Source organism: Camelus dromedarius, chromosome 34, assembly GCF_036321535.1.
Source record: "Camelus dromedarius isolate mCamDro1 chromosome 34, mCamDro1.pat, whole genome shotgun sequence".
NCBI lineage: Eukaryota > Metazoa > Chordata > Mammalia > Artiodactyla > Camelidae > Camelus > Camelus dromedarius.
The window spans coordinates 14491619-14511309 of record NC_087469.1 but is presented as its reverse complement, the minus strand read 5'-3'; the positions used below and the strand labels follow the sequence as shown (position 1 = coordinate 14511309).

General features: G+C 38.8%; 2 protein-coding genes across 1 annotated transcript; one reads left to right on the top strand and one right to left on the bottom strand.

Annotated features, from left to right (window-relative positions):
- PATE3 (prostate and testis expressed 3) overlaps positions 1-19691 on the bottom strand; it is a 68685-nt gene that overhangs the window by 5737 nt on the left and 43257 nt on the right.
- Positions 989-2445, top strand: PATE2 (prostate and testis expressed 2). Its single transcript, XM_010986562.3, has 3 exons — positions 989-1040; positions 1815-1943; positions 2309-2445. Exons 1-3 carry the CDS (start codon positions 989-991, stop codon positions 2443-2445), a joined length of 318 nt encoding a protein of 105 aa, XP_010984864.1.

The following is a 19691-nucleotide window of genomic DNA, read 5'->3' as shown; positions in this document are numbered from 1 at the left end:
TATTAAAAAAAATTTTTAAGCAATCATTGAGGTATTTGCACTTTTGCCATACTTCTTCATTTCACAATTGGATGAAAGTAACAGTATCTTTCAAAAGAGTCAGTTTTCAGTTTCCTTTTGGTTTTGTTTGCTTTGTGCGTGGTGAAGTCATCAAAGAATTCTTACATCATGAGTCTCTTTTGGAAACTGTAAAAGTCAACAAGTTTGGGGCAGTGGGAAAAAGGTGATTTTATCATAAAATTTTTTACTAAAACAAAAGCTTCTTTTCTCTTTTCACAGATGGAGCCCCTACAGTGCTCAGCAATCATCTGGTTTTGCTACTTTAGTGAACAAAGAAATCTCACAGCCTGGTCACTCACTCATTTTACAACAGACATATGCTAACAACAAGGACCCTTCAAACAACCCTAAAAGAAATTCTATCATCAGCCAGAAAAGCCATAGACTATATCCAAAGTAGATTTCTAAATCATCACATTAAAAATTGTGTGTGTGTGTGGAGAATAAGGCTTCTCTCTCAAGCAATCCTCTGGCTTTCAAAAGGACAAGCCTTAGTACTAATTCTAATAACAGAAGTATCTTTTTTTTTTTTTTAAAGAGAAAGAAAACCTTGAAACATTTTGAAAGAGAAGATTTTATTTATGGCCTGGCTTACCTGAAAGGTTATGAAGGTGTCCAAATCCTCTGTTGAAGTATCTGCAAGGTTAAAATGTGGGAAAGAAAATTGATTTCACTTGCAGAGCTCAAGGCTTAGCTATATAATAATGAATTAAGTGTGTATACACACACTCACCATTGAGGAGAATTTTAAAGTAGATGCCTTAGGGACAGTGAGACTCCAGTTGGCGGTTTGGTTGGTTCTGGGAACACCGAGGTACTGTCTGTCCCTGAAATTTTACTATTATATGATTTAGATGAATGGTCCAAGGACAGAACACTGGGGAAGCTCAACCTTCCACAGGAAACTGCATATGACCAAAGACCCAGGATGGTTGCTCCGTTTCTGCTGTACGTCGCCTTTCTGGTCTGCGTGAGTAAGGGTAAGTCCTGGAGACTGAGGGAGGACTGGCTGTTGGTTAAGAGATGGGAAGATGCTGGGGGAGGAGAAATTTCCAAAACTGGCTCTTGGGGTTTTGGCAGATGCAAGTGAGATTGTGACAAGCAAGACTTCCCCTCTTTTCACAGGTGAATTTCAGGAACATCTGACCGGTATGACCATGGCTAAAGTCTAGTAAAAAGATTATTTGTGACATGTTTGGGAGTAAAACCACCCCCTCCATCTTCAGGGAGAGCTGTAATCCATTTTTTTTGTTGGGGGAGGTAATTAGGTTAATTTGTTTCTTTGTTTGTTTGTTTATTAATGGAGGTACTGAGGATCGAACCCAGGACTTCATGCATGCCAAGCACACACTCTACCCTGAGCTATCCCCTCCCTCCTGTAATCCATTCTTACTCTAGAACCTTGGGAGTTACATCTTCTCCTAGACCAATTTAGTCCATTTCTTTGAGTAAGAAAGCTAAAATCTCCTTCCTGGTTTCCTTTTCCCCATTACAGGATAAAACTGTCAGGCTAGGTAAGACGCTCATTACTCAGGGACCATAGATAAATTTTACAGGAACTCTGACCTTTTGAGATCACACACAATACTGGATTTATGTCTGTACAAGTTACCTCCCACAGGACTATCCAAGGGGTCAGTGTCCCGAGGAAGGTTGGGAACCACCAGACAATAGTAAGTGCCTGTCAGAGGCCCTAGGCCTGGAGAACCTTCTCCACACCACAGCCTTTAAGCACCTCTTTCTGTGCCTGGCAGGGCCTTCAGAGATGTGTTATAAATGTAAACAATATCATCTTGGGACGTGCTACGACACCATGAAGTCCTGCTTCCTGAAGTACCATCAGTCCTGTGCGGTTGAGAACATTTATGTACTTACAAGAAAAGGTAGTGTGGGGTATAAAGTGACTGAGAAATAAGCGCCTTTTTTTCCTTAGAGACAGTCACGTTCTTTTGTCCTCGGAGTACACATGGGCGAGTGGGATGGGGAAGGATGGGGTGAGTGGTCCTGCTGAGGGGATGGCAAAGATGAACTTTTACTTAAGACAGTATCGAGTGAAGGAGAGGTGGCTGTCCCTTATCAGTCAGGGAATTCAATCCATTCTCTGGATCAGTAACTAGTAGACGCCACCTTGTAGCTCATTTGGGTCTAGAGAAGTGTCAGTGAGGCTCTGAAGAGATGTTAGTTCTAGGAATTCAGAAGGAGGAAACAGAGTCATTACAGTTGTATTCCCCTTCTTTCACCTCCTCAGGGCGGAGTATGTATTTTTATTCAAAACTGTCATGTATGACCAACTGTAAGGACATCAACTTCTTAAGTTTTGATAGGAGAACAGAGCTTATCTGTTGCAAACATAAAAACTATTGCAACCTCCCTGAGGGAGTCTAGTTCTGCATCTCTCCTGGATTTTGGATTATTCTTCAACTCACCATCCCCTTTATCATTTCCCCCAAACCTGTATTGTGCTCTCCTTTTCGAATCAATGGCAGAGAGTGAGAAAGCCAGCTGGTAGTGAAAGGAGTAGCTATCATAAGAAGAAACAGCGGGAGGGAGCTAACTCATTAATGACAAAGCCTGAAGTTTTGCAAATCCCTGTTGCTCACAGGGTTTTGGTTTCCTTATGATGGTGCTGCCATGAATAGTGTTGGGTTTAGAACTGATGATTCATTATCTCCTATATGGAAATGTAAAAACTTGCGTTCAAACAATCCCAAGCTAGCACTGAGAATCTGTGACTACACTTTGTCCTCATCGGTATCCACCCCTCTGGACTGGGATTCTCTCTGGATCATCCCTGACACCTCCTGGCACTCTCCTCTGCCCATGGGTTTTGGAGATAAAAGTAACTCCAGTTTCCCATTTGCTGGCAACACGAGCCACATTCTCTCTGGTAGAGCTCTCGGAGGGAATCTCAGGCCAGGAAAAAACCAAACAAACAAAAAACTGGGACAGGTATAGGGATGAGGCATCAAGAAAACATTTCAATTTGTGGAAACTAAGATTTGAGAAACAACTTGGTGTGGGTGGAATTATCATAGCCCTGCCTGCCAGGTAGCTAGGTAGCACTTGATTGCTCTAGGTGACTGAACTGGAAATGGAGACCTTGTGCAAGAATGGCTAGTCAGTTTCGTTTCATTAGAATGTGAAAAAAAAAGTTGATAATAAAAATACAGAGCTGCCATGAGGCATCTACGTGAGTTCTAGCTACATGAGTTCTGACTACAAAGTGTCATTATGGGTAAACAGAAGGGGTGATACAGCAGAAGGGAAGAGTGGTGGGAAGAGCTGCAGGCAGACACAGAAGGAAACAAACAGGGAGACGGAGATGGAGCGGCACCAGCAGGGGGGCAGCACAGCAGTGGAGCAGCACCAGCAGTGGAGCAGCACATCTGTGGCCAAGGCGGTGGAGCTTCCCTGGGTACAGAACCACCCTGGCATTTTCCTCCTTGTGAAGCCGACCAGCTGTTCCTGGGCCTGGGTTTCCATGATCCTTCTCCCTTATTATGCCACATGAAAGTCCTCCAGTAAACCCATTACCCCTCTACTTGAATAGTTCAGTGTGCTCTATCTTTGTCTGAGTCTGAAAATATGATCCTTCCTGGGGAATTCTCCTTCGGGGTTTTACAGAGCCAGGATGAAGAAAGACATCTAGATAACTTTTTAAAAACAGGCAGGCAGGTTGGAAAAGCCAATGTAACATGGATATTTTGGGTTAGGGAAACAACACATTTTTACTTACAGTTGTTCATGGGCTCTCTCACCTGTTGAATCATGGGGATTGGAGACATCATCTAGGGAAAAAAGAGACATAAAGATCATTGTTTTCCCTTGGGTTTCAAAACAGACTTTAAAAATACTTGTGAATCAATGTTTAGACAAAACTTGACTTTGTTGAACAAGAAATTTATAATTATAAAATCTTTCCTTGTTGTTTCAAGAACAAACATTGGCCTTCTCAGCATCAGAGCATTAAATCTGCATTTCGTAGTGAATGATTTTGATTTGATTTTGGTGCCCTGCCCAAATCCTCTTTTCTGGTCAGTGCATCTGCCACCCAGCTGCATTCAGTGTTGACTTATGACAGGGCACAGCTATTTACTTCTCTGGAGATTTTCCCTCTGCCAAATGGGAGCTGCCTACCCAGATGCTAAGCTCCCAACTACAGCATGGACCTCAGCCAGCAAACGGCCGACTCCTTCCATCAAGTTGGGACCAAGTCTGTGGTACAGTTTTTGTGCCAGAGCTTTTCCATGGGATCTGAATAAAGCCAGTCTTTAGACGAGGCCATGTTATTGTTAACTTTTTCCCTGACCTCCCTTTCTTTCTTTACTCCCCCCTCTAAATTTTAAGCTGAGAAGACCAAGTGTTTTCCACCGTCCTAGGGCATGGAACTCTAAAACAAGATGAGGCTGTCAGAAAATGAAGTTACACTGCGAGACCTCTGAGGGATAGTGCATGTAGTGTGTAAATTAACTCCCCATGAATGAGGAGAATCTTCCTTATTAGGCTTCCTTACAGCCTAGATAAAATTGCTCTGATCTTGGAGAGTATTTTCTTTTGGTTTACCCCATCTTGGGATATTCTTCCTAGTTTCATTTCCCAGCTTGGACAAATGAACAGAGTAAGACCTAGGGGAAAATTTCTTTACCCACATGGATAGCACACCAAATATCACTAATCCAATACGCGTAAGGTCTTTTTTATATATGCACATAGTTATACAGGAACTTTTTCTTCACGTATCATTTCAAAGGCAGTAATTTGCTTACTAATCTAAGTGTGAATTTGGAGTTGACTGGTAAGGAATTCATAAAACCTTAAGCATTAAATCAAAATGATTTTCACATGTATTAAGGATTTAAGTGTAATAAAACCCTAACTTTTTAATATTGTTGTGACTATTGTTACTTGACCTCTTACTGTATGCTAGATACGTGTTTAGTGCTTTTCATACGTAAACTCATTTAATCTTCACAACTTCCTATGAAATCGCTTGTATTGTAAAACAATTTAATAGATGAAAAACCTGAAGAACAGATTGTTTGCCCAGATGCTAATTGGGTAACTTGACAAATATCACACAACTTTCCAGTTATTACTGATGCATAAAAAAATGTCTGTGTTCACTAGTATTGTGGGTCAGGAATTCGGAAAGTAGATAGTAGGGATGGCTTGTGTCTGCTCCATGATGTCTGTGACCTCAACAGCTTGGAAGTGATTGAAGCCTGGAGGTGACTGAAGAGATGGAGACAGGAAACACTTGAAGGTGTCTTCACTTACATGTCTTTGCAGTTGACACCCGTATAAGCTGTGGCGTCACCTGGAGCTGTTGGTCAGAACACCTACTTACGGGCTCCGTGTGACTTGGCCTCTTTACAGCATGGAGGCCTGACTTCTTACACAGCAGCTTAGGGCTCTAAAGGCAAGTGTATATTCTAACAAGGTGCAAGTTGCATCACATTTTATGGCCAAGCCTTGGAAGTCATGCCTCATCACTTCTGCTACATTCTATTGGTTACGAGTGAGTGGCCAGGTTCCACTTTTGACTGGAGAGTAGCAAAGCTGCAGAAGAGCTTGCGGTACGGGAGGTATTGTTGCAGCCAACTTTGGAAAATACAATTTGTTACAACTAGTTAATAGCAGAGTTGGAATTGGATCCAGTCTCTATACAATCCCAAAGCTCCCTCTCATTCTACGCTCACTATTATATTAAAGATAGTTAGAAATATTCATATAACCTAGTGATAGAGGAAGCTATTCTAATCATGACCTCAATCACAAAATAGAACAAGATGGATAGATTTGACCACATACAAAAGTAAATGTTTTTTGCATGATAAATCAAAACCATGAAACACCCACACATAATATAAAGATCATTATTTTCCTATAGCTGTTGTATCTTTAGTTGAATACTAAAGAGAATAAAGCTTTCTAAAGATCTGTTACCATTTTTCTATTGTTACCAAAGAAAGGGCTGTGGAAATAGGGGGAAAAAAAGAATTTCCAATCAATTTCAATGACAGCATATGGCAATATTCTATGCATGCAGAGAAGTCACTTTATTTTGATTTCTTGACAAGCTTACTATGTGGTTCATGGATCGTCTGTGTCAGAGTATGGAGACAGGAACACAGAATGTACACTGACTCACTTAAGGAATGAGTATCTTAGTCAGCATCTGCTAATTACATGCTATGTTTCCTATTGGGCTTCTCATTTCTCTGAAGGGAAGCTAGACCTTACAGAAGACTCTTTGGATATTGCTGATGGTTCATAAACAGATAACAGATATACCTAGATGAGACAGATCAGCAAAACTGAAGACAGACTGATCGTATTTTGAGCTGGTTGCTTTGGGTGAAAATAGTCAATACATTAAATGAATAAAAGGAGGAAAGGCTGAAATTCCAAATAATTAAACACTTACTTATCTAGTAACTTGGATAGTAGTTTTTCTCTTTAAAAATATGTTTCTGAGATGTGGCTGGCAGAATTCGAAGACTCCCCATCCTCTGGTACACACATCCTAAATAATACTCTTCCCTTGAGTGTGGGCAGGACCTGGAACATGACAGGATATCACTTCTGTGATTAGGTTACTAATAAGTTGACGTCAAGTTAATAAAAATGGAAAAAAAAAGTGACAATGGGGAAAATATTTGTAATAAATTTAGCAGATAAATGGTTCATGCCTCAATAAACCAAAAACTCTTTCATATAAATGAGAACAAGATGAGCTCTTCAATTAAAAAATAAACAAAGACATCAATAGATAATTCACAGAAGAAACACAAATTTCTGGTGCACATGAAATCATGTCCAATGTCATTTGTAATGTCAGAAATGCAAATTAAGACAAGAAACCACTTAACTTTTGATTATTACATTGCTAAAGATGAAAAGATTATACACTGCCAGTGAGAATATAAATCCTTTTCAGGAAGCAAATGAAAAAATATGAAAATTCTTTAAAAACTGGCATAGATTTGGATCCAAATTTCTACCACAAAAATTTAATTTTGTGATTAGACAAAGGTAAAAAAGACAAGGTAAAAAATAATACGTGTGAGGAAACAAGCTTCATGGCAGAGTTGCTAATAAAAGTCAAAGAGCAGAAACAATCAGGATTGCCTAAATCAAACATGGTCCATCCATACGACAAAATACCATGCATCTCTAGAAGTGACATCATGGCAATGCAAATTTACTGATTTGAAAACATGCTAAAACATGTTCAGTGGAAGAAAAAGGTTTTAAAATGGTATACATAGTTTGGTCCCATTTTTATTTAAAATGTATTAATTATCTATTAGTCTATCTACCTTTCTTTCTCTCTCTCAATCAACATTTTTATTCACCAAATTTTAACATGCAAAGTTTTTAAAAACATTTTGTTCTCAGAAAAAAAAAAGATAAGTTAACACTTCTCAACACATTCTATGAGGCCAATATTATCCTGATATCAAAACCAAACAAAAGTATCACAAGAAAAAATACATAGATATAGATAGGTAGGTAGGTATGTAGATAGATGATAGAAATGATGCAAAAATCCTCAAAAACTACAAGCAAACTGAAATCAACAACATATAAAAAGGAGTGTATGTATGCTATGACTGAGTTGAATTTATCCCAGGAATACAAGGCTAATTTGACATTTAAAAAAAATCAAACAATGTAGTGCACCACATTGATAGAGTAAAGGAAAAAAAAAACCTTACGAACATCTCAATAGATGCAGGAAAAGTACTGAAAAAAATTCAACCCCTTTTCATGATAAAAGTACCCACTAAACTGAAAATAGAAGAGATGATTCTGAATCTGAAAAAAAGGACACCTAGAAAAACCCACAGCTGACACACACAAGCTGAAAGACTAAGTACTTCCCACCTAAACTCAGGAACAAAACAAGGATTTCTGTTCTTACCACTTCGACTTAACGTTGTACTGGAGGTTGTAGCTAGACAATGAGTCTGGTAAAAGAAATAAGCATCCAGATTAGAAAAGAAGAAGTAAATTTATCTCTATTTGCAGATGAAATAACCTTGTATATAGAACATCCTAAGGAATCCACAGAATACAAGATCAATTGTGCTTCTCTATGATAGGAATAAACAATCCGAAAATGAAATTAGAAAACAATTCAATTTAGAGTAACCTCAAAAAGAACAAAATACCTAGGAATAAATTTAACGAAAGAAATAGAATTGTGCAATATTGTGATTTATAATGTAATAGGGAAGAACAAATCTGACTCCGTATTAGATCTGTTCCTTTAGCGCTAAACCCTGTGCTCTGTTTCCTGAGCTAAGTCATGCTGCTTCTGCATCTTTTGTAAAGGAATGTTGCCTATAGCCTGAAAGATACAGGACAGCCCAGTCTCAAGGCTCTGATCTTTAAGGGTGTAACACTTTTCCATTCATATAGAAATACAAAGTTGTAGGACAGAGAATAACATTCGTCTTGTTGGAGGTTTACAGGAACATCATGACCTGATCTAGGTGGACAGCTGCAAGAACAAATGATTCTGTCACCAAGAAATTTTCAACAACCAACAGCACCCCCTCCCCTTTTTAGTATAAAAGGAGCCTGAATTCTGACTTGGGTAAGGTGGTTCTCCAGGACATTAATCTGCTATCTTCTCCATCTACTGGCTTTCCGAATAAAGTTGTTATTCCTTGCCCCAACACCTCATCTCCTGATTTATTGGCCTGTTGTGCAGCAAGCAGAATGAGTTTGGACTTGGTAACAATAAGAAATATATATATTTGGTCACTCAGATGACCAAAATATGTTTCTAATATATTTTTGGTCTTCCTCCACAGTTTCTGACTTACAGCCCTCCAACCCGTTGGAATTTCCTAAGTGTTGAGAGTGATAAAGGTGGTTTTTGTTATGTCAATAAGGCGACTTTTGGGAAAGCACCTAAGAATGAGGTTGGTTCCCAAAGGAGCTAACCATGTGATTAGAGGGTTGGAACTTTCAGTCCTACCCCTTGACCTCTGGAGAGGGGAGGGGTGCTGAAGTTTCAACCAATCACCAATGGCCAATAATTTAATCAATCGTGCCTATGTAATAAAACCTCCAATAAAAACAGGGTTTTGTTTTTTTTTTTTGGACCCTTTGGAAAGGACAGGGTTCAAAGAGCTTCTGTGAACATGTGGTTGAGAGAGTGGTGCATTTGAGAGCATGGAACCTCCATGCCCTTTCCCCATACCTTGCCTTATGCATCAATTTCATCCGACTTTTCCTGAGTTACATCCTTTTATGATAAACTGGTGATCTAGTAATTAAAAATGTTTCTCTGAGTTCTGTGAGCCATTCCAGCAAATCAGCCGAACTCAAGGAGGGTGTTCCAGGGAATCTCTGATTGATAGCCAGTCACTCAGAAGTATAGGTAACAACCTGGGTTTGCAGCTAGCATGTGAAGTGGAGGGTGGTCTTGTAGGACTGAGCCCTTTACTTGTGACATCTGAAACTATCTCAATCTCTATCTCTGAGTAGATAGTGTCAGAATTGACTTGAATTCTCAGACATCCTGTTGACGTTCCAAGAATTATTGTTGGTGTGGGGGACCTCTCTCACACACACACACTCACACATTGGAATTGGTGACCAGAACCTTAAAATTTGTACACTTAAAATGACAAAACATTGAAAGAAATTAAAGCCTTAAATAAACGAAGAGGCATGCCATGTACATGGATCAGAAAACAACATTGTTAAGATGGCAACACTCCCAAAGTGATCTGCAAATCCGATGCAGCCTCTTTCAAAATCCAATCTGTTTTCTTGTTTGTTTGTTTGTTTTACAGAATTAACAAGCCGATCCTAAAATTCATGTGGAAATGCAAGGCTACGAAAACAATCTTGGAAAAGAAGAGTCAAGTTGGAAGGCTCACATTTCCTGAATTCAAAACTTTACTACAAAGTTATAGTAATCAAGACAACGTGGCACTGGAATAAAGATGGACATTCAGATCAGTGGAATAGAGGGAGAGTTCAGAAATAAATGGATACATCTATGATTTATTTATTTTCAACAACAGTACCAAGACTATCCAATGGGGAAAAGAAAACACTTTTCAATAGTTTTTTTGGTGGGGTCTTCACGGTTTTCTATACATAAAATTGTATCATCTGTAAATATTGACAATTTTACTTCTTCTGTTCCATTTTTTTTTAAATTGAAGTACAGTTGATTTACAATGTTGTGTTAGTCTCTTGTGTACAGCATGGTGATTCAGTTACACACACACACACACATCTATTCTTTTTCATTATAGGTTAATAAAAGATATTGAATATAGTTCCCTGTGCTTTGCAGTAGAAGCTTGTTGTTTATCTGTTTTATATATAGGAGTATCTGTAAATCCCAAACTCCTAACTTGTCCCCTCCCTCACTTTCCCTCTCTCATAACCGTAAATTTGTTTTCTATGTCTGAGTCTGTTTCTGTTTTGTAAATAAGTGTGTTTGTATTATTATTCTTTTCAGTTTATTATTTATTATTTAATTATTTTATTTGGGGGGTAGGTAATCAGGTTTATTTATTTTTAGAGGGGGTACTGAGGATTGAACCCAGGACCTCGAGCATGCTAAGCATGCGCTCTTCCGCTTCCACATGTAAGTGATATCATGTGGCACTTATCTTTCTCTTTCTCGCTCACTTAGTATGATCATCTCTTAGTTGATCCATGTTGCTGCAAATGACATTATTTCATTCTTTTTTTATAGCAGAGTAGTATTTCTTTGCTTGGAGGCAGACCCCTGGGACCTCTATCCATGAATTCCTGCCTGTGTCTCACACAGTCCAAATGCAAGACTTACAAAGCTGGTCTCTATGTGAGCCACTTCCCTGACACTGGCATGTAAGTTTTCAATCCCAGCCAGGCTTCTGGGATTCCTAGTTTCAGTGGGATTTTGCCCATGAATAATGTTTTCTCTGCTATCCAGAGAAAGGAGATACTTTTTTTTAAATTGATGACAGTATTTTTCTTACCCATTTTCCCTCTCTCCCACCATCATCTGATGATTCAGGATACAGCTCACTCTAGAGCTCCAGCCTTGGGAACCTTTCTCCAGATTGTGCACACACCCAATAGATAGAAATACAACCATGTGAAGAGGTGCTCAGGAAGGAGATTCAACACCAACATCAGTATCTTATGACAGATGTAACAGAATGAAATGCAGTATCTGGGTGGCCTGAGTCTAAGTAGGTGGAAACAGACAGGATGTACCGTCTCTTGGGAACGTTGTCAAGAGGATTCAGGTGGTTTGATCTGAAATTTATGATTCTGTGATTTTAGTGGGATGCCTGAGGGCAAGTGATGGGAATAAAAACAGCCGGAACTCCCTCCTGGGATCTTCTCAAGAATGGGCCCCACAATGCGCCGGCTGCTTCTGCTGAGCATAGTCACAGTGCTCTTCATGAAGGAGGGTAAGGCTTGGGGAGGGTGGGACTGGGTGGGTGAATGGGTGGGCAGAGAGTGTGGGGGGAGGAAGTGAGGGACTTCATGACCTGACTCTCGTGTCTGGAGCAGAGTGGCTCAAGGAGAATTTTCTTCTTCTCTTCACAGGAGACAGAGTCCTGACAGCAAAATGTATGGTGTAGTCCATTGGCAGTTCTTGGATAAATAATGTCACAATGAGAGGGGCCATTTTTGAGTTCTTTATACATTCTCTCTCTACCCTCTCTGACTCCACGCTCCTCACCCACTGTTCTAGGGTCTTCTTTCAGCCCCCAGCCTTGGGTGAGAGGGGGTCCTTGACTTGAAGGGAGTAATGACCCCGAGAGAAACTGGGAGGGGTGTCAGCATCCTTCTTGTGCATTTTGCACCACCTGAGTACAAATGCTCACAGGTGGGAGCAGATTTCTGAAGCAGAAACCCTCTCCCCGGAGCTCTGCTTTAAAGCTTTCCTCTCTTTCTTCAGATATTCGATTTTGCCATAAATGTAATAATTTTAATGGAATGGAATGTCGCAGTCGCATGAAAAGTTGTTGGAAGTTTAACGTGATGGCAGGTAACAGGAGCTGTACCACAGACCACTTTTACTATTATGATCGCTTTCTAGGTAAGTGGGACTTAGAAAGAGACATAAAATATTACCAGTAGTGCCCACCATCCCTGGAGTCAAGGTGTGGAGGGAGACTGGGACCAGGGGAGGGGGGAAGTGGGGTTCTCCACCCACAGGCCTGGGGTGGAGGTTTCGTGGGTGGCAAATGTCTTTTGCCTGGTGCTGTCTAGAGACACACAGATGAGATGCAGACACAGCCTTTGGGCTCATTCCTGTGTATAGAAAACTGCGGAGGATCTGGAGAGAAGTATTCCTAGGAAGATGGTGAGATTAATTAAGGTAATCACATTTGCTTTTCTCTTCTCTTTAGGGAAATACCTGTACCGTTACTCAGTACTGTCTTGCAGGGCTTGTGAAGAGGGAATGTTCCAAGTATTTCATGACTTACTGAGAGAAACACATTGCTGTACTCATGAAAACAGGTGTAATGATGGAAACAGTTTAGAAGAAAAGACAAAGATATTTGGACTAGATGGAAAAGAAAGTATATATGATACCGAGAAGATTAGCTATAAATAAAATGATTAATATTGAAAATGATCTCCCAGTAATTTTTGCCCTTTCCTTACCCAAAGGCAATATTATCTTCCATTTTCTCAAAACCCAGAGCCTACTACTCTATTCCAGGAGATCCACCTATGGAAGCTCTTTCTTGTGATACTGCTTCCATTCACAGGAACGTGCAAAGCCACAGGCCACAAACCCCAGCTCTGCCTTCTGCTTGGATACCCCGTCTTTGCCAGGTGACACCTCCTGGCAAAATTTACTTGCCCTTAAGTTCTGATGCTAAACCTGGCTAAATTCAGAGTTCTCAAGTTTCTGGCAAAGGGAGTAAAGTATTTTACTGATGGAGCTTCTGAGAGAAGATCAGGAGAAAGCAGACTGGATACAAATTAAGGACAAGAAATCAAAGGAGATTTTTTAAATATTCAGGAAGAGAGTAGTCGAGATATGTGGAGGGGGCCAGGAAGAGCTTGTATTAAGCAGGGGCTTGAGAAAGTCAATGTAAAATCAGAAAACACTAACTTCTGTGAGAGGAACAGTCAGAACACGAGACATGAGGGGCTGCCAGTATTTTTCAAGAACTGTACCAACCAAGCTACTCCTGACCATGCAGCACTAGGTCACCATGTTTCTAATCCTCTTATCGTATTCTCATGGCCAAAGCCAAGTACATCAGGATGGGCACTTGGCTGAGTGTTGGCCAATTACCCTGTCTCCTGGCGTGTGAGGAATCTTCTACCGCCCCGTCCTCAAAAAAATTTAAATATTACCTTGCATTCAATGCACTCATTGATAGACAACTGGGTGCTTTTTCATCTACTGGCACAGTCTTGCAACAGAAAATGCTAAAGAGGTAAGTTTCAGGCCTTCAAATTAGTTTTCCTCAAAAAAATAGTAAGGTATGAAATGATGAAAATTCGTCACAAATGATTATTCACTCGCTTTAGGTTAAAAAAAAATTTAACCTAAACGTATAAACGTTTCTCTGTGTTAGAATCTACAGACGTTAGTATTATTTTATTTTTTAGCTATATATTTATATAGACATGTATTATTATTCCAGGTTTTGTAGTATTCCCTCTGATAGCCTGGCTTATGATTGGTTATTAGTTTCCACCACATTTTATTTACCCAAATAGAAAAAAATTTTAATATACAAAATAATTTTAAAATATTTTCATTATATGTATGCTGGATTCCCCCCAAATTGTATCATGTCAGAATGGACATTATTCTTTAACATCTATAGAAACAGAAACATGGTAAATTCTTCCATTCGTCACTGGTTAGTTTATATGTAGAACAGAGATGCTGACAGTAGGTTCCAAACACGAAATGAGTTGTAGAGGAATTCTTGTATTGTGGCTAGTGACTACAATGGTCTAAACAAGTCACAACTAGAAACTAAGACGAGGCTTCAAATTAATGAAGAGGCACAACATGAAGAAGGTAACCGGTAGCTGGAAGAGGAGCAGATACACACTGAGTGATACAGACAGATGGAAACTGACTGCCACACATTTATAGCTAAGCTTGAAGTGAAGATTCATAAACTACTGTGGCCAAGCCTCTAGAGTTTCATCGTATCTAGACTGGCCCTCTAGGTCCGGTCCTCCCGAGCCTGCCTTTATGTTTCCTGTCTTGGATTTCCATTCGGTTCTGACTCCCATGTTGCTCCATGTTACAATGCCCTGTCACCCTCTAATTTTCCTGGTCCAACTGGAGTGCAGTTCCGTTCTTTACATTTTACAGAACAAGCAAACAAAAAGCAAGTGGAAGTGGAGGGAACAAGGAGGGAGGCCGGATCCTGAGCAAGTACACTAGTTTGGATTCAGGTCCAGAATTCTCTTCCAGGCCAAAGACCCCTTGGTTGGTGGTGGACCTAAGCTGGCAAAATTGATCAAAGAAGACAAATCAATTGTACAGAACTTTAAATCTGGAGGGTTAGAAGTATTTGGAAAAATAGAGTTCTTTTGTACCAATGTGTGTAAAATCATAGCTTTCCAACAGAAATGTGTTTATTATTGAAAAGTTGTCAGAAAATCGCATCTCAAAAAACTTGTTTGCGAACTTTATACAAGTAGTGATTGTATTGGAATCCAGGAACCCGGCTTTACAACCTCAGCAGGTTCTATCTAGAGACAGTATATGATCTGGGGCTTCTTCTTTGACCTCACGTTTTAATGGACTGGGCTCTACCACAACTGCTGAATGTTTCAAAATGTGCCCTGTGAGTATTCAACACGTGTGTGTGTGGATTGCCTGATTTATGCTCGTAAGGTGCTGCTCATGGTGACAAAGGAAAACTGGAAAAACAAAATTTATTTGTACTCTTTCAGTCACATTTATTCTACTCTAGACTCACTGGGGCAGGGAAACCTGCCCACTGGCCCACAGGCAGAAGTAACAGCCCCCAGGAAGGATGTTAAGTGCTGCAACTGGAAAGAGGCTGTGAGTCAGGAGGCTGAAGGTGTTTGCTGTGGGGTTCTTGGGTTGATTTTAGAGCTTTGCTTAGAACTACCTGGGTAGCACCATGGTCTTTCAGTTGGAAGCTGGAAGGAACAGGATAGTTAATGAACCTTCACAAATTTACTCATATAAAAGGTAGACCAACTGGGATAGCAATGGAAACAACAACCAATTCGACAGAGATACAAAAAAGCACAGAAAAACTCGTAAGAGAACACTCTGAACAATCATATGCCAATAAACTGGAAAACCTAGAAGAAATGGGCAAATTTCTAGAAACATACAGCCTGCCATGACTGAATCAAGAAGAAACAGACAACCTCAACATGTGGCTCACTAGAAGTGAAACTGAATTTGTAATTTAAATAAAACTCCCAGGAAATAAAAGTCCAGGGCCAGAAGCCTTCACAGGAGAAGTCTACCATACATATAAAGAAGAACTTATACTTAGCCATCTGAAACTATTCCAGAAAAATTGAAGAGGGGGAAACACTGCCAAATTCATTTTATGATGCTTCATTACCCTAATAGCAAAAGCAGGCAAAGACACAACAAAAAGCAAAATGACAGGTCAATATCTTTGATAAAGATATATATAAAAAATCCTCAACAAAATATTAGCAAACCAAACAACAATATATAAAAAAGATCATACACCATGACCAAGTTGGATTTATCCATGGTCACAAGGATAGTTTAACTTTCATAAATCAATCAATGTGATACACTACATTAATGGAAGGAAGGCTAAAAATCACATGATCATCTCAACAGATGCAGAAAAAAGCATCTGACAAAATTCAACATCCATTCACAATATAAATTCTCAAAAAGTGGGTATAGAGGGAATATATCTCAACATAATAAAGACCATTAATGACAACATCATACTCAACAGTGAAAAGGTGGAAGACTTCCAGCTAACTTTAGGAACAAGACAAGGATGCTCACTCTTACCACTTCTATGTAACATAATATTGGAAGTCCTAACCAGAGCAATCAGCCAAAAAAAGAAATAAGAGATTTCTAAATTGGAAGGGAAGAGATAAAAGTGTCAAGATTTGTAGATGACATGATTGATACTTTATAGAGAGAACCCTAAAGTCTCCACCCCAAAACAATTAGAACTAATATATGAATTCAGCAAAGTTGCAGATACAAGATTAATATACAGAAATTTGTTGCATTTCTATATACTAATAATGAAATATCAGAAAGAGAAAGTTTAAAAATCCCATTTAAAATTGCATCAAAAAGGATAAAGTACCCAGTAATAAACTTAACCAAGGAAGTAAAATACCTATACTCTGAAAACTATAAAACATTGATGAAAGATATTGAAGATGATACAAAGAAATGGAAAGATATCCCATGTTCTTGGATTAGAAGAATCAATATTTTTAAATGACCATACTGCCAAGCAATCTACAGATTTAATGCAATCCCTATCAAAATACCCAGGACATTTTCAATGAACTAGAACAAAAAAAACTGTTAAATTTTATGGAAACACAAAAGATCCCAAATAGCCAAAACAATCTTGAGAAAGAAGAACAAAACTGGAGAACTAGGCTCCCTGACCTCAGACTATACTACAAAACTACAGTAATCAAAATAGCATGGTACTGGCACAAAAAACAGACATACAAATCAATGGAACAGGATAGAAAGTCCAGAAATATACTCACATACTAATGGTCAATAAAACTATGACAAAGTAGACAAGAATAAACAATGGAGAAAAGACAGTCTCTTCAGCAAGTCGTGCTGGGAAAACTGGACAGCAGCATGTAAATCAGTGAAGTTAGAACACTCCCTCACATCATACAGAAAAATAAACTCAAAATGGCTTAAACACTTAAATGTAAGACAAGACACCTCCTAGAAGAAAACACAGGAAAAATATTCTCTGACATAAGTCTTAGCAATGTCTCCTAGGGAAGTCTACCCAGGCAACAGATATAAAGCAAGAATAAACAAATGGGGCCTAATTAAACATACAAGCTTTTGCACAGCAAAGCTTTCTTTCTTTTTGTTTTGTAAACAAAACAAAAAGAAAGAAAAATACTTAGGAGAAAATATTTGCAAATGATGTGATTGACAAGGGCTTACTTTTCAGAATATGCAAGCAGCTCATACAACTTAACAAAAAAAAAAAAAAACAACCCAATCCAAAAATGGGCAGAAGACCTAAACAAGCAAATCTCCAAAGAAGACATACAAATGGCCAATAGGCACATGGAAAGATTCTCAGTATTGCTGATTACCAGAGAAATGCAAACCAGAACTACAATGAGGTACCACTTCACACCAGTCGGAATGGCCAGCATGAAAAAGTCCACAAACAATAAATGTTGGAGAGGCTGTGGAGAGAAGGGAACCCTTCTACACTGTTGGTGGGAATGTAGTTTGGTGCAGCCATTATGGAAAACAGTGTGGAGATTCCTTAAAAAATCAAAAACAGACATACCATATGATCTAGCAATCCCACTCCTGGGCATATATCCGGAGGGAACTCTAATTTGAAAAGATACATGCACCTCAGTGTTCATAGCAGCACTATTTACAATAGGCAAGACATGGAAGCAACCTAGATGTCCATCAACAGATGACTGGATAAAGAAGCTATGGTATATTTATACAATGGAATACTACTCAGCCATTAAAAAGAGCAAAATAACGCCCTTTGCTACAACATAGATGGAACTGGAGATCATCATTCTAAGTGAAATAAACCAGAAGGAAAAAGAAAAACACCGTATGATACCACCTAAATGTGGAATCTGAAAAAAAGACACAAATGGACTTATTTACAAAACAGAAACAGACTCACAGGCATAGAAAACAAGCTCATGGTTACCCAGGGGGAAAGCAGGTGGGAAAGGATAAGTTGAAAGTCTGAAATTTGCAGATACACACCACTACATATAAAATAGATAAACAACAATTTTCTACTGTATAGCACAGGAAACTATATTCAATATCTTGTAATAACCTATAATGAAAAAGAATGTGAAAAAGAATATATGCATGTATCTGTCTGACTGAGACATTATGCTGCACATCAGAAATTGACACATTGTAATCTGACTATACTTCGATTAAAAAAAAAGACCCAGAAGGGAATAAATGGAATCAAATTCCTATACTCTTGTGTTGCTAATAAGGTGGTAAATGTACTAATTTATGGTAGACTGTAAACAGGTAAGTATGCATAACAATTAAAAAATTATTAAAGAATGTATAATTAAAAAGCTAATAGAGAAGATAAAATGAAAAATACTAGATTAATCAAAAGAATCTAAGAAAGATAAAAATGGGGAAAATATTCTATAGTTGCAATAAAACACAAAATATCTTTTGCCACACAGCAGGTTCGGATAAGTAAGCACACTGAGAACATTCACAAGGTATCATTCTTACTCTTCTATCCAGGGGGAGAAAGTTGTAAAACAAATTTTTTTGTTACCCTTTTTCCTTACCAAATGATTCATTTAAGAATCTTGACTTCAAAGAGTGTTGCACTCTTCCACAAAAAGGGCTATCTTAGTTCACAATCTGCTATGTCAGAAATAACACTGAGACATGACTTTTGCTGAATTTATACAGTGTTTTAAGTTTCTTTGTTAAGACACTTGAAGGATTTTGGCATTTATTCTCTCTCCCTTTATGCTTTTCCTGCTCTTTCTTACTGGAAGTACTTAAAGGTTTGTTATCTTTGCTAGTCTTTAACTTCTGTTTTACTTCTGTTTAACTTATGTTTTTCCTTATTTCTCAGGTTTGTATTCTGTAACCCATTCTATTTTATGGTCATATTTTCTAGGTCTTCTTTCTATGTCTTCTTTCTTATGATATTCTTGGAGAGTTCCTCATTCTGATCTTCCAACTGCCTAATTCCTTGCTCATCTTTTTTCTTTTTTAATACATCTAATATTTCATCTATTATGGGTTTTTTTGATTTGTTATACTTTATACCAAATATTCCCACCTGCTTCTTTTTTTTATTATTTTGTTTCAGCTTGCATGTTTAGTTAACTCTTTAGATATATCTTCATTCTTGTCTGAGATACCATGAGGACAGGAATCATGACTACTATATCCTAAGGTCTACTAGTGCCTGAACCACAGGAATTTTAAAAGAAATGTTTGTTGAAGAAATTAAGGAGGGGTTTGGAGAGGAGAGAAAGAAGAAAACACAATATGGGTATGGAGGAAGTGTAATTTTCTTTACGATATTTTTGTAATATTAATTAATCACCCCTTTCAGATCTCATCCGACCAGTTGGTTAGGAATCAGTCTCAATCCTTGTGAGCGTACATTTTCCAACTTCTGTTTTCCCTAGGCTGCTGGAACTGAACAAGTGGAAGACCTGAGTGTGTGCGAGATGGAGGGGTGGGGAAAGGCATCTGGCATGGGGACAACTCTCCACAGAGGCTGCTGTCGAGATGTCTAGTGGCCAGACCCACATGACTCCTTCAGACCCCACAGAGCTCAGCTTCCTCCATGCAGTGCTTCAGGTATGGGAATATTTATCTGGCTGCTCTGGTCTCATCCCCTTGGAAGCATCCTACAGCTTTT

What these genes read in the sequence shown, in the direction of transcription:
- PATE2 (XM_010986562.3), top strand. Translation starts at nt 989, where the DNA reads ATGGTTGCTCCGTTTCTGCTGTACGTCGCCTTTCTGGTCTGCGTGAGT. An exon ending in TCTGGTCTGCGTGAGTAAGG is followed by an intron (nt 1,041 to 1,814) that starts GTAAGTCCTGGA and finishes TGTGCCTGGCAG; the next exon opens with GGCCTTCAGAGATGTGTTAT. An exon ending in TTATGTACTTACAAGAAAAG is followed by an intron (nt 1,944 to 2,308) that starts GTAGTGTGGGGT and finishes TCACCTCCTCAG; the next exon opens with GGCGGAGTATGTATTTTTAT.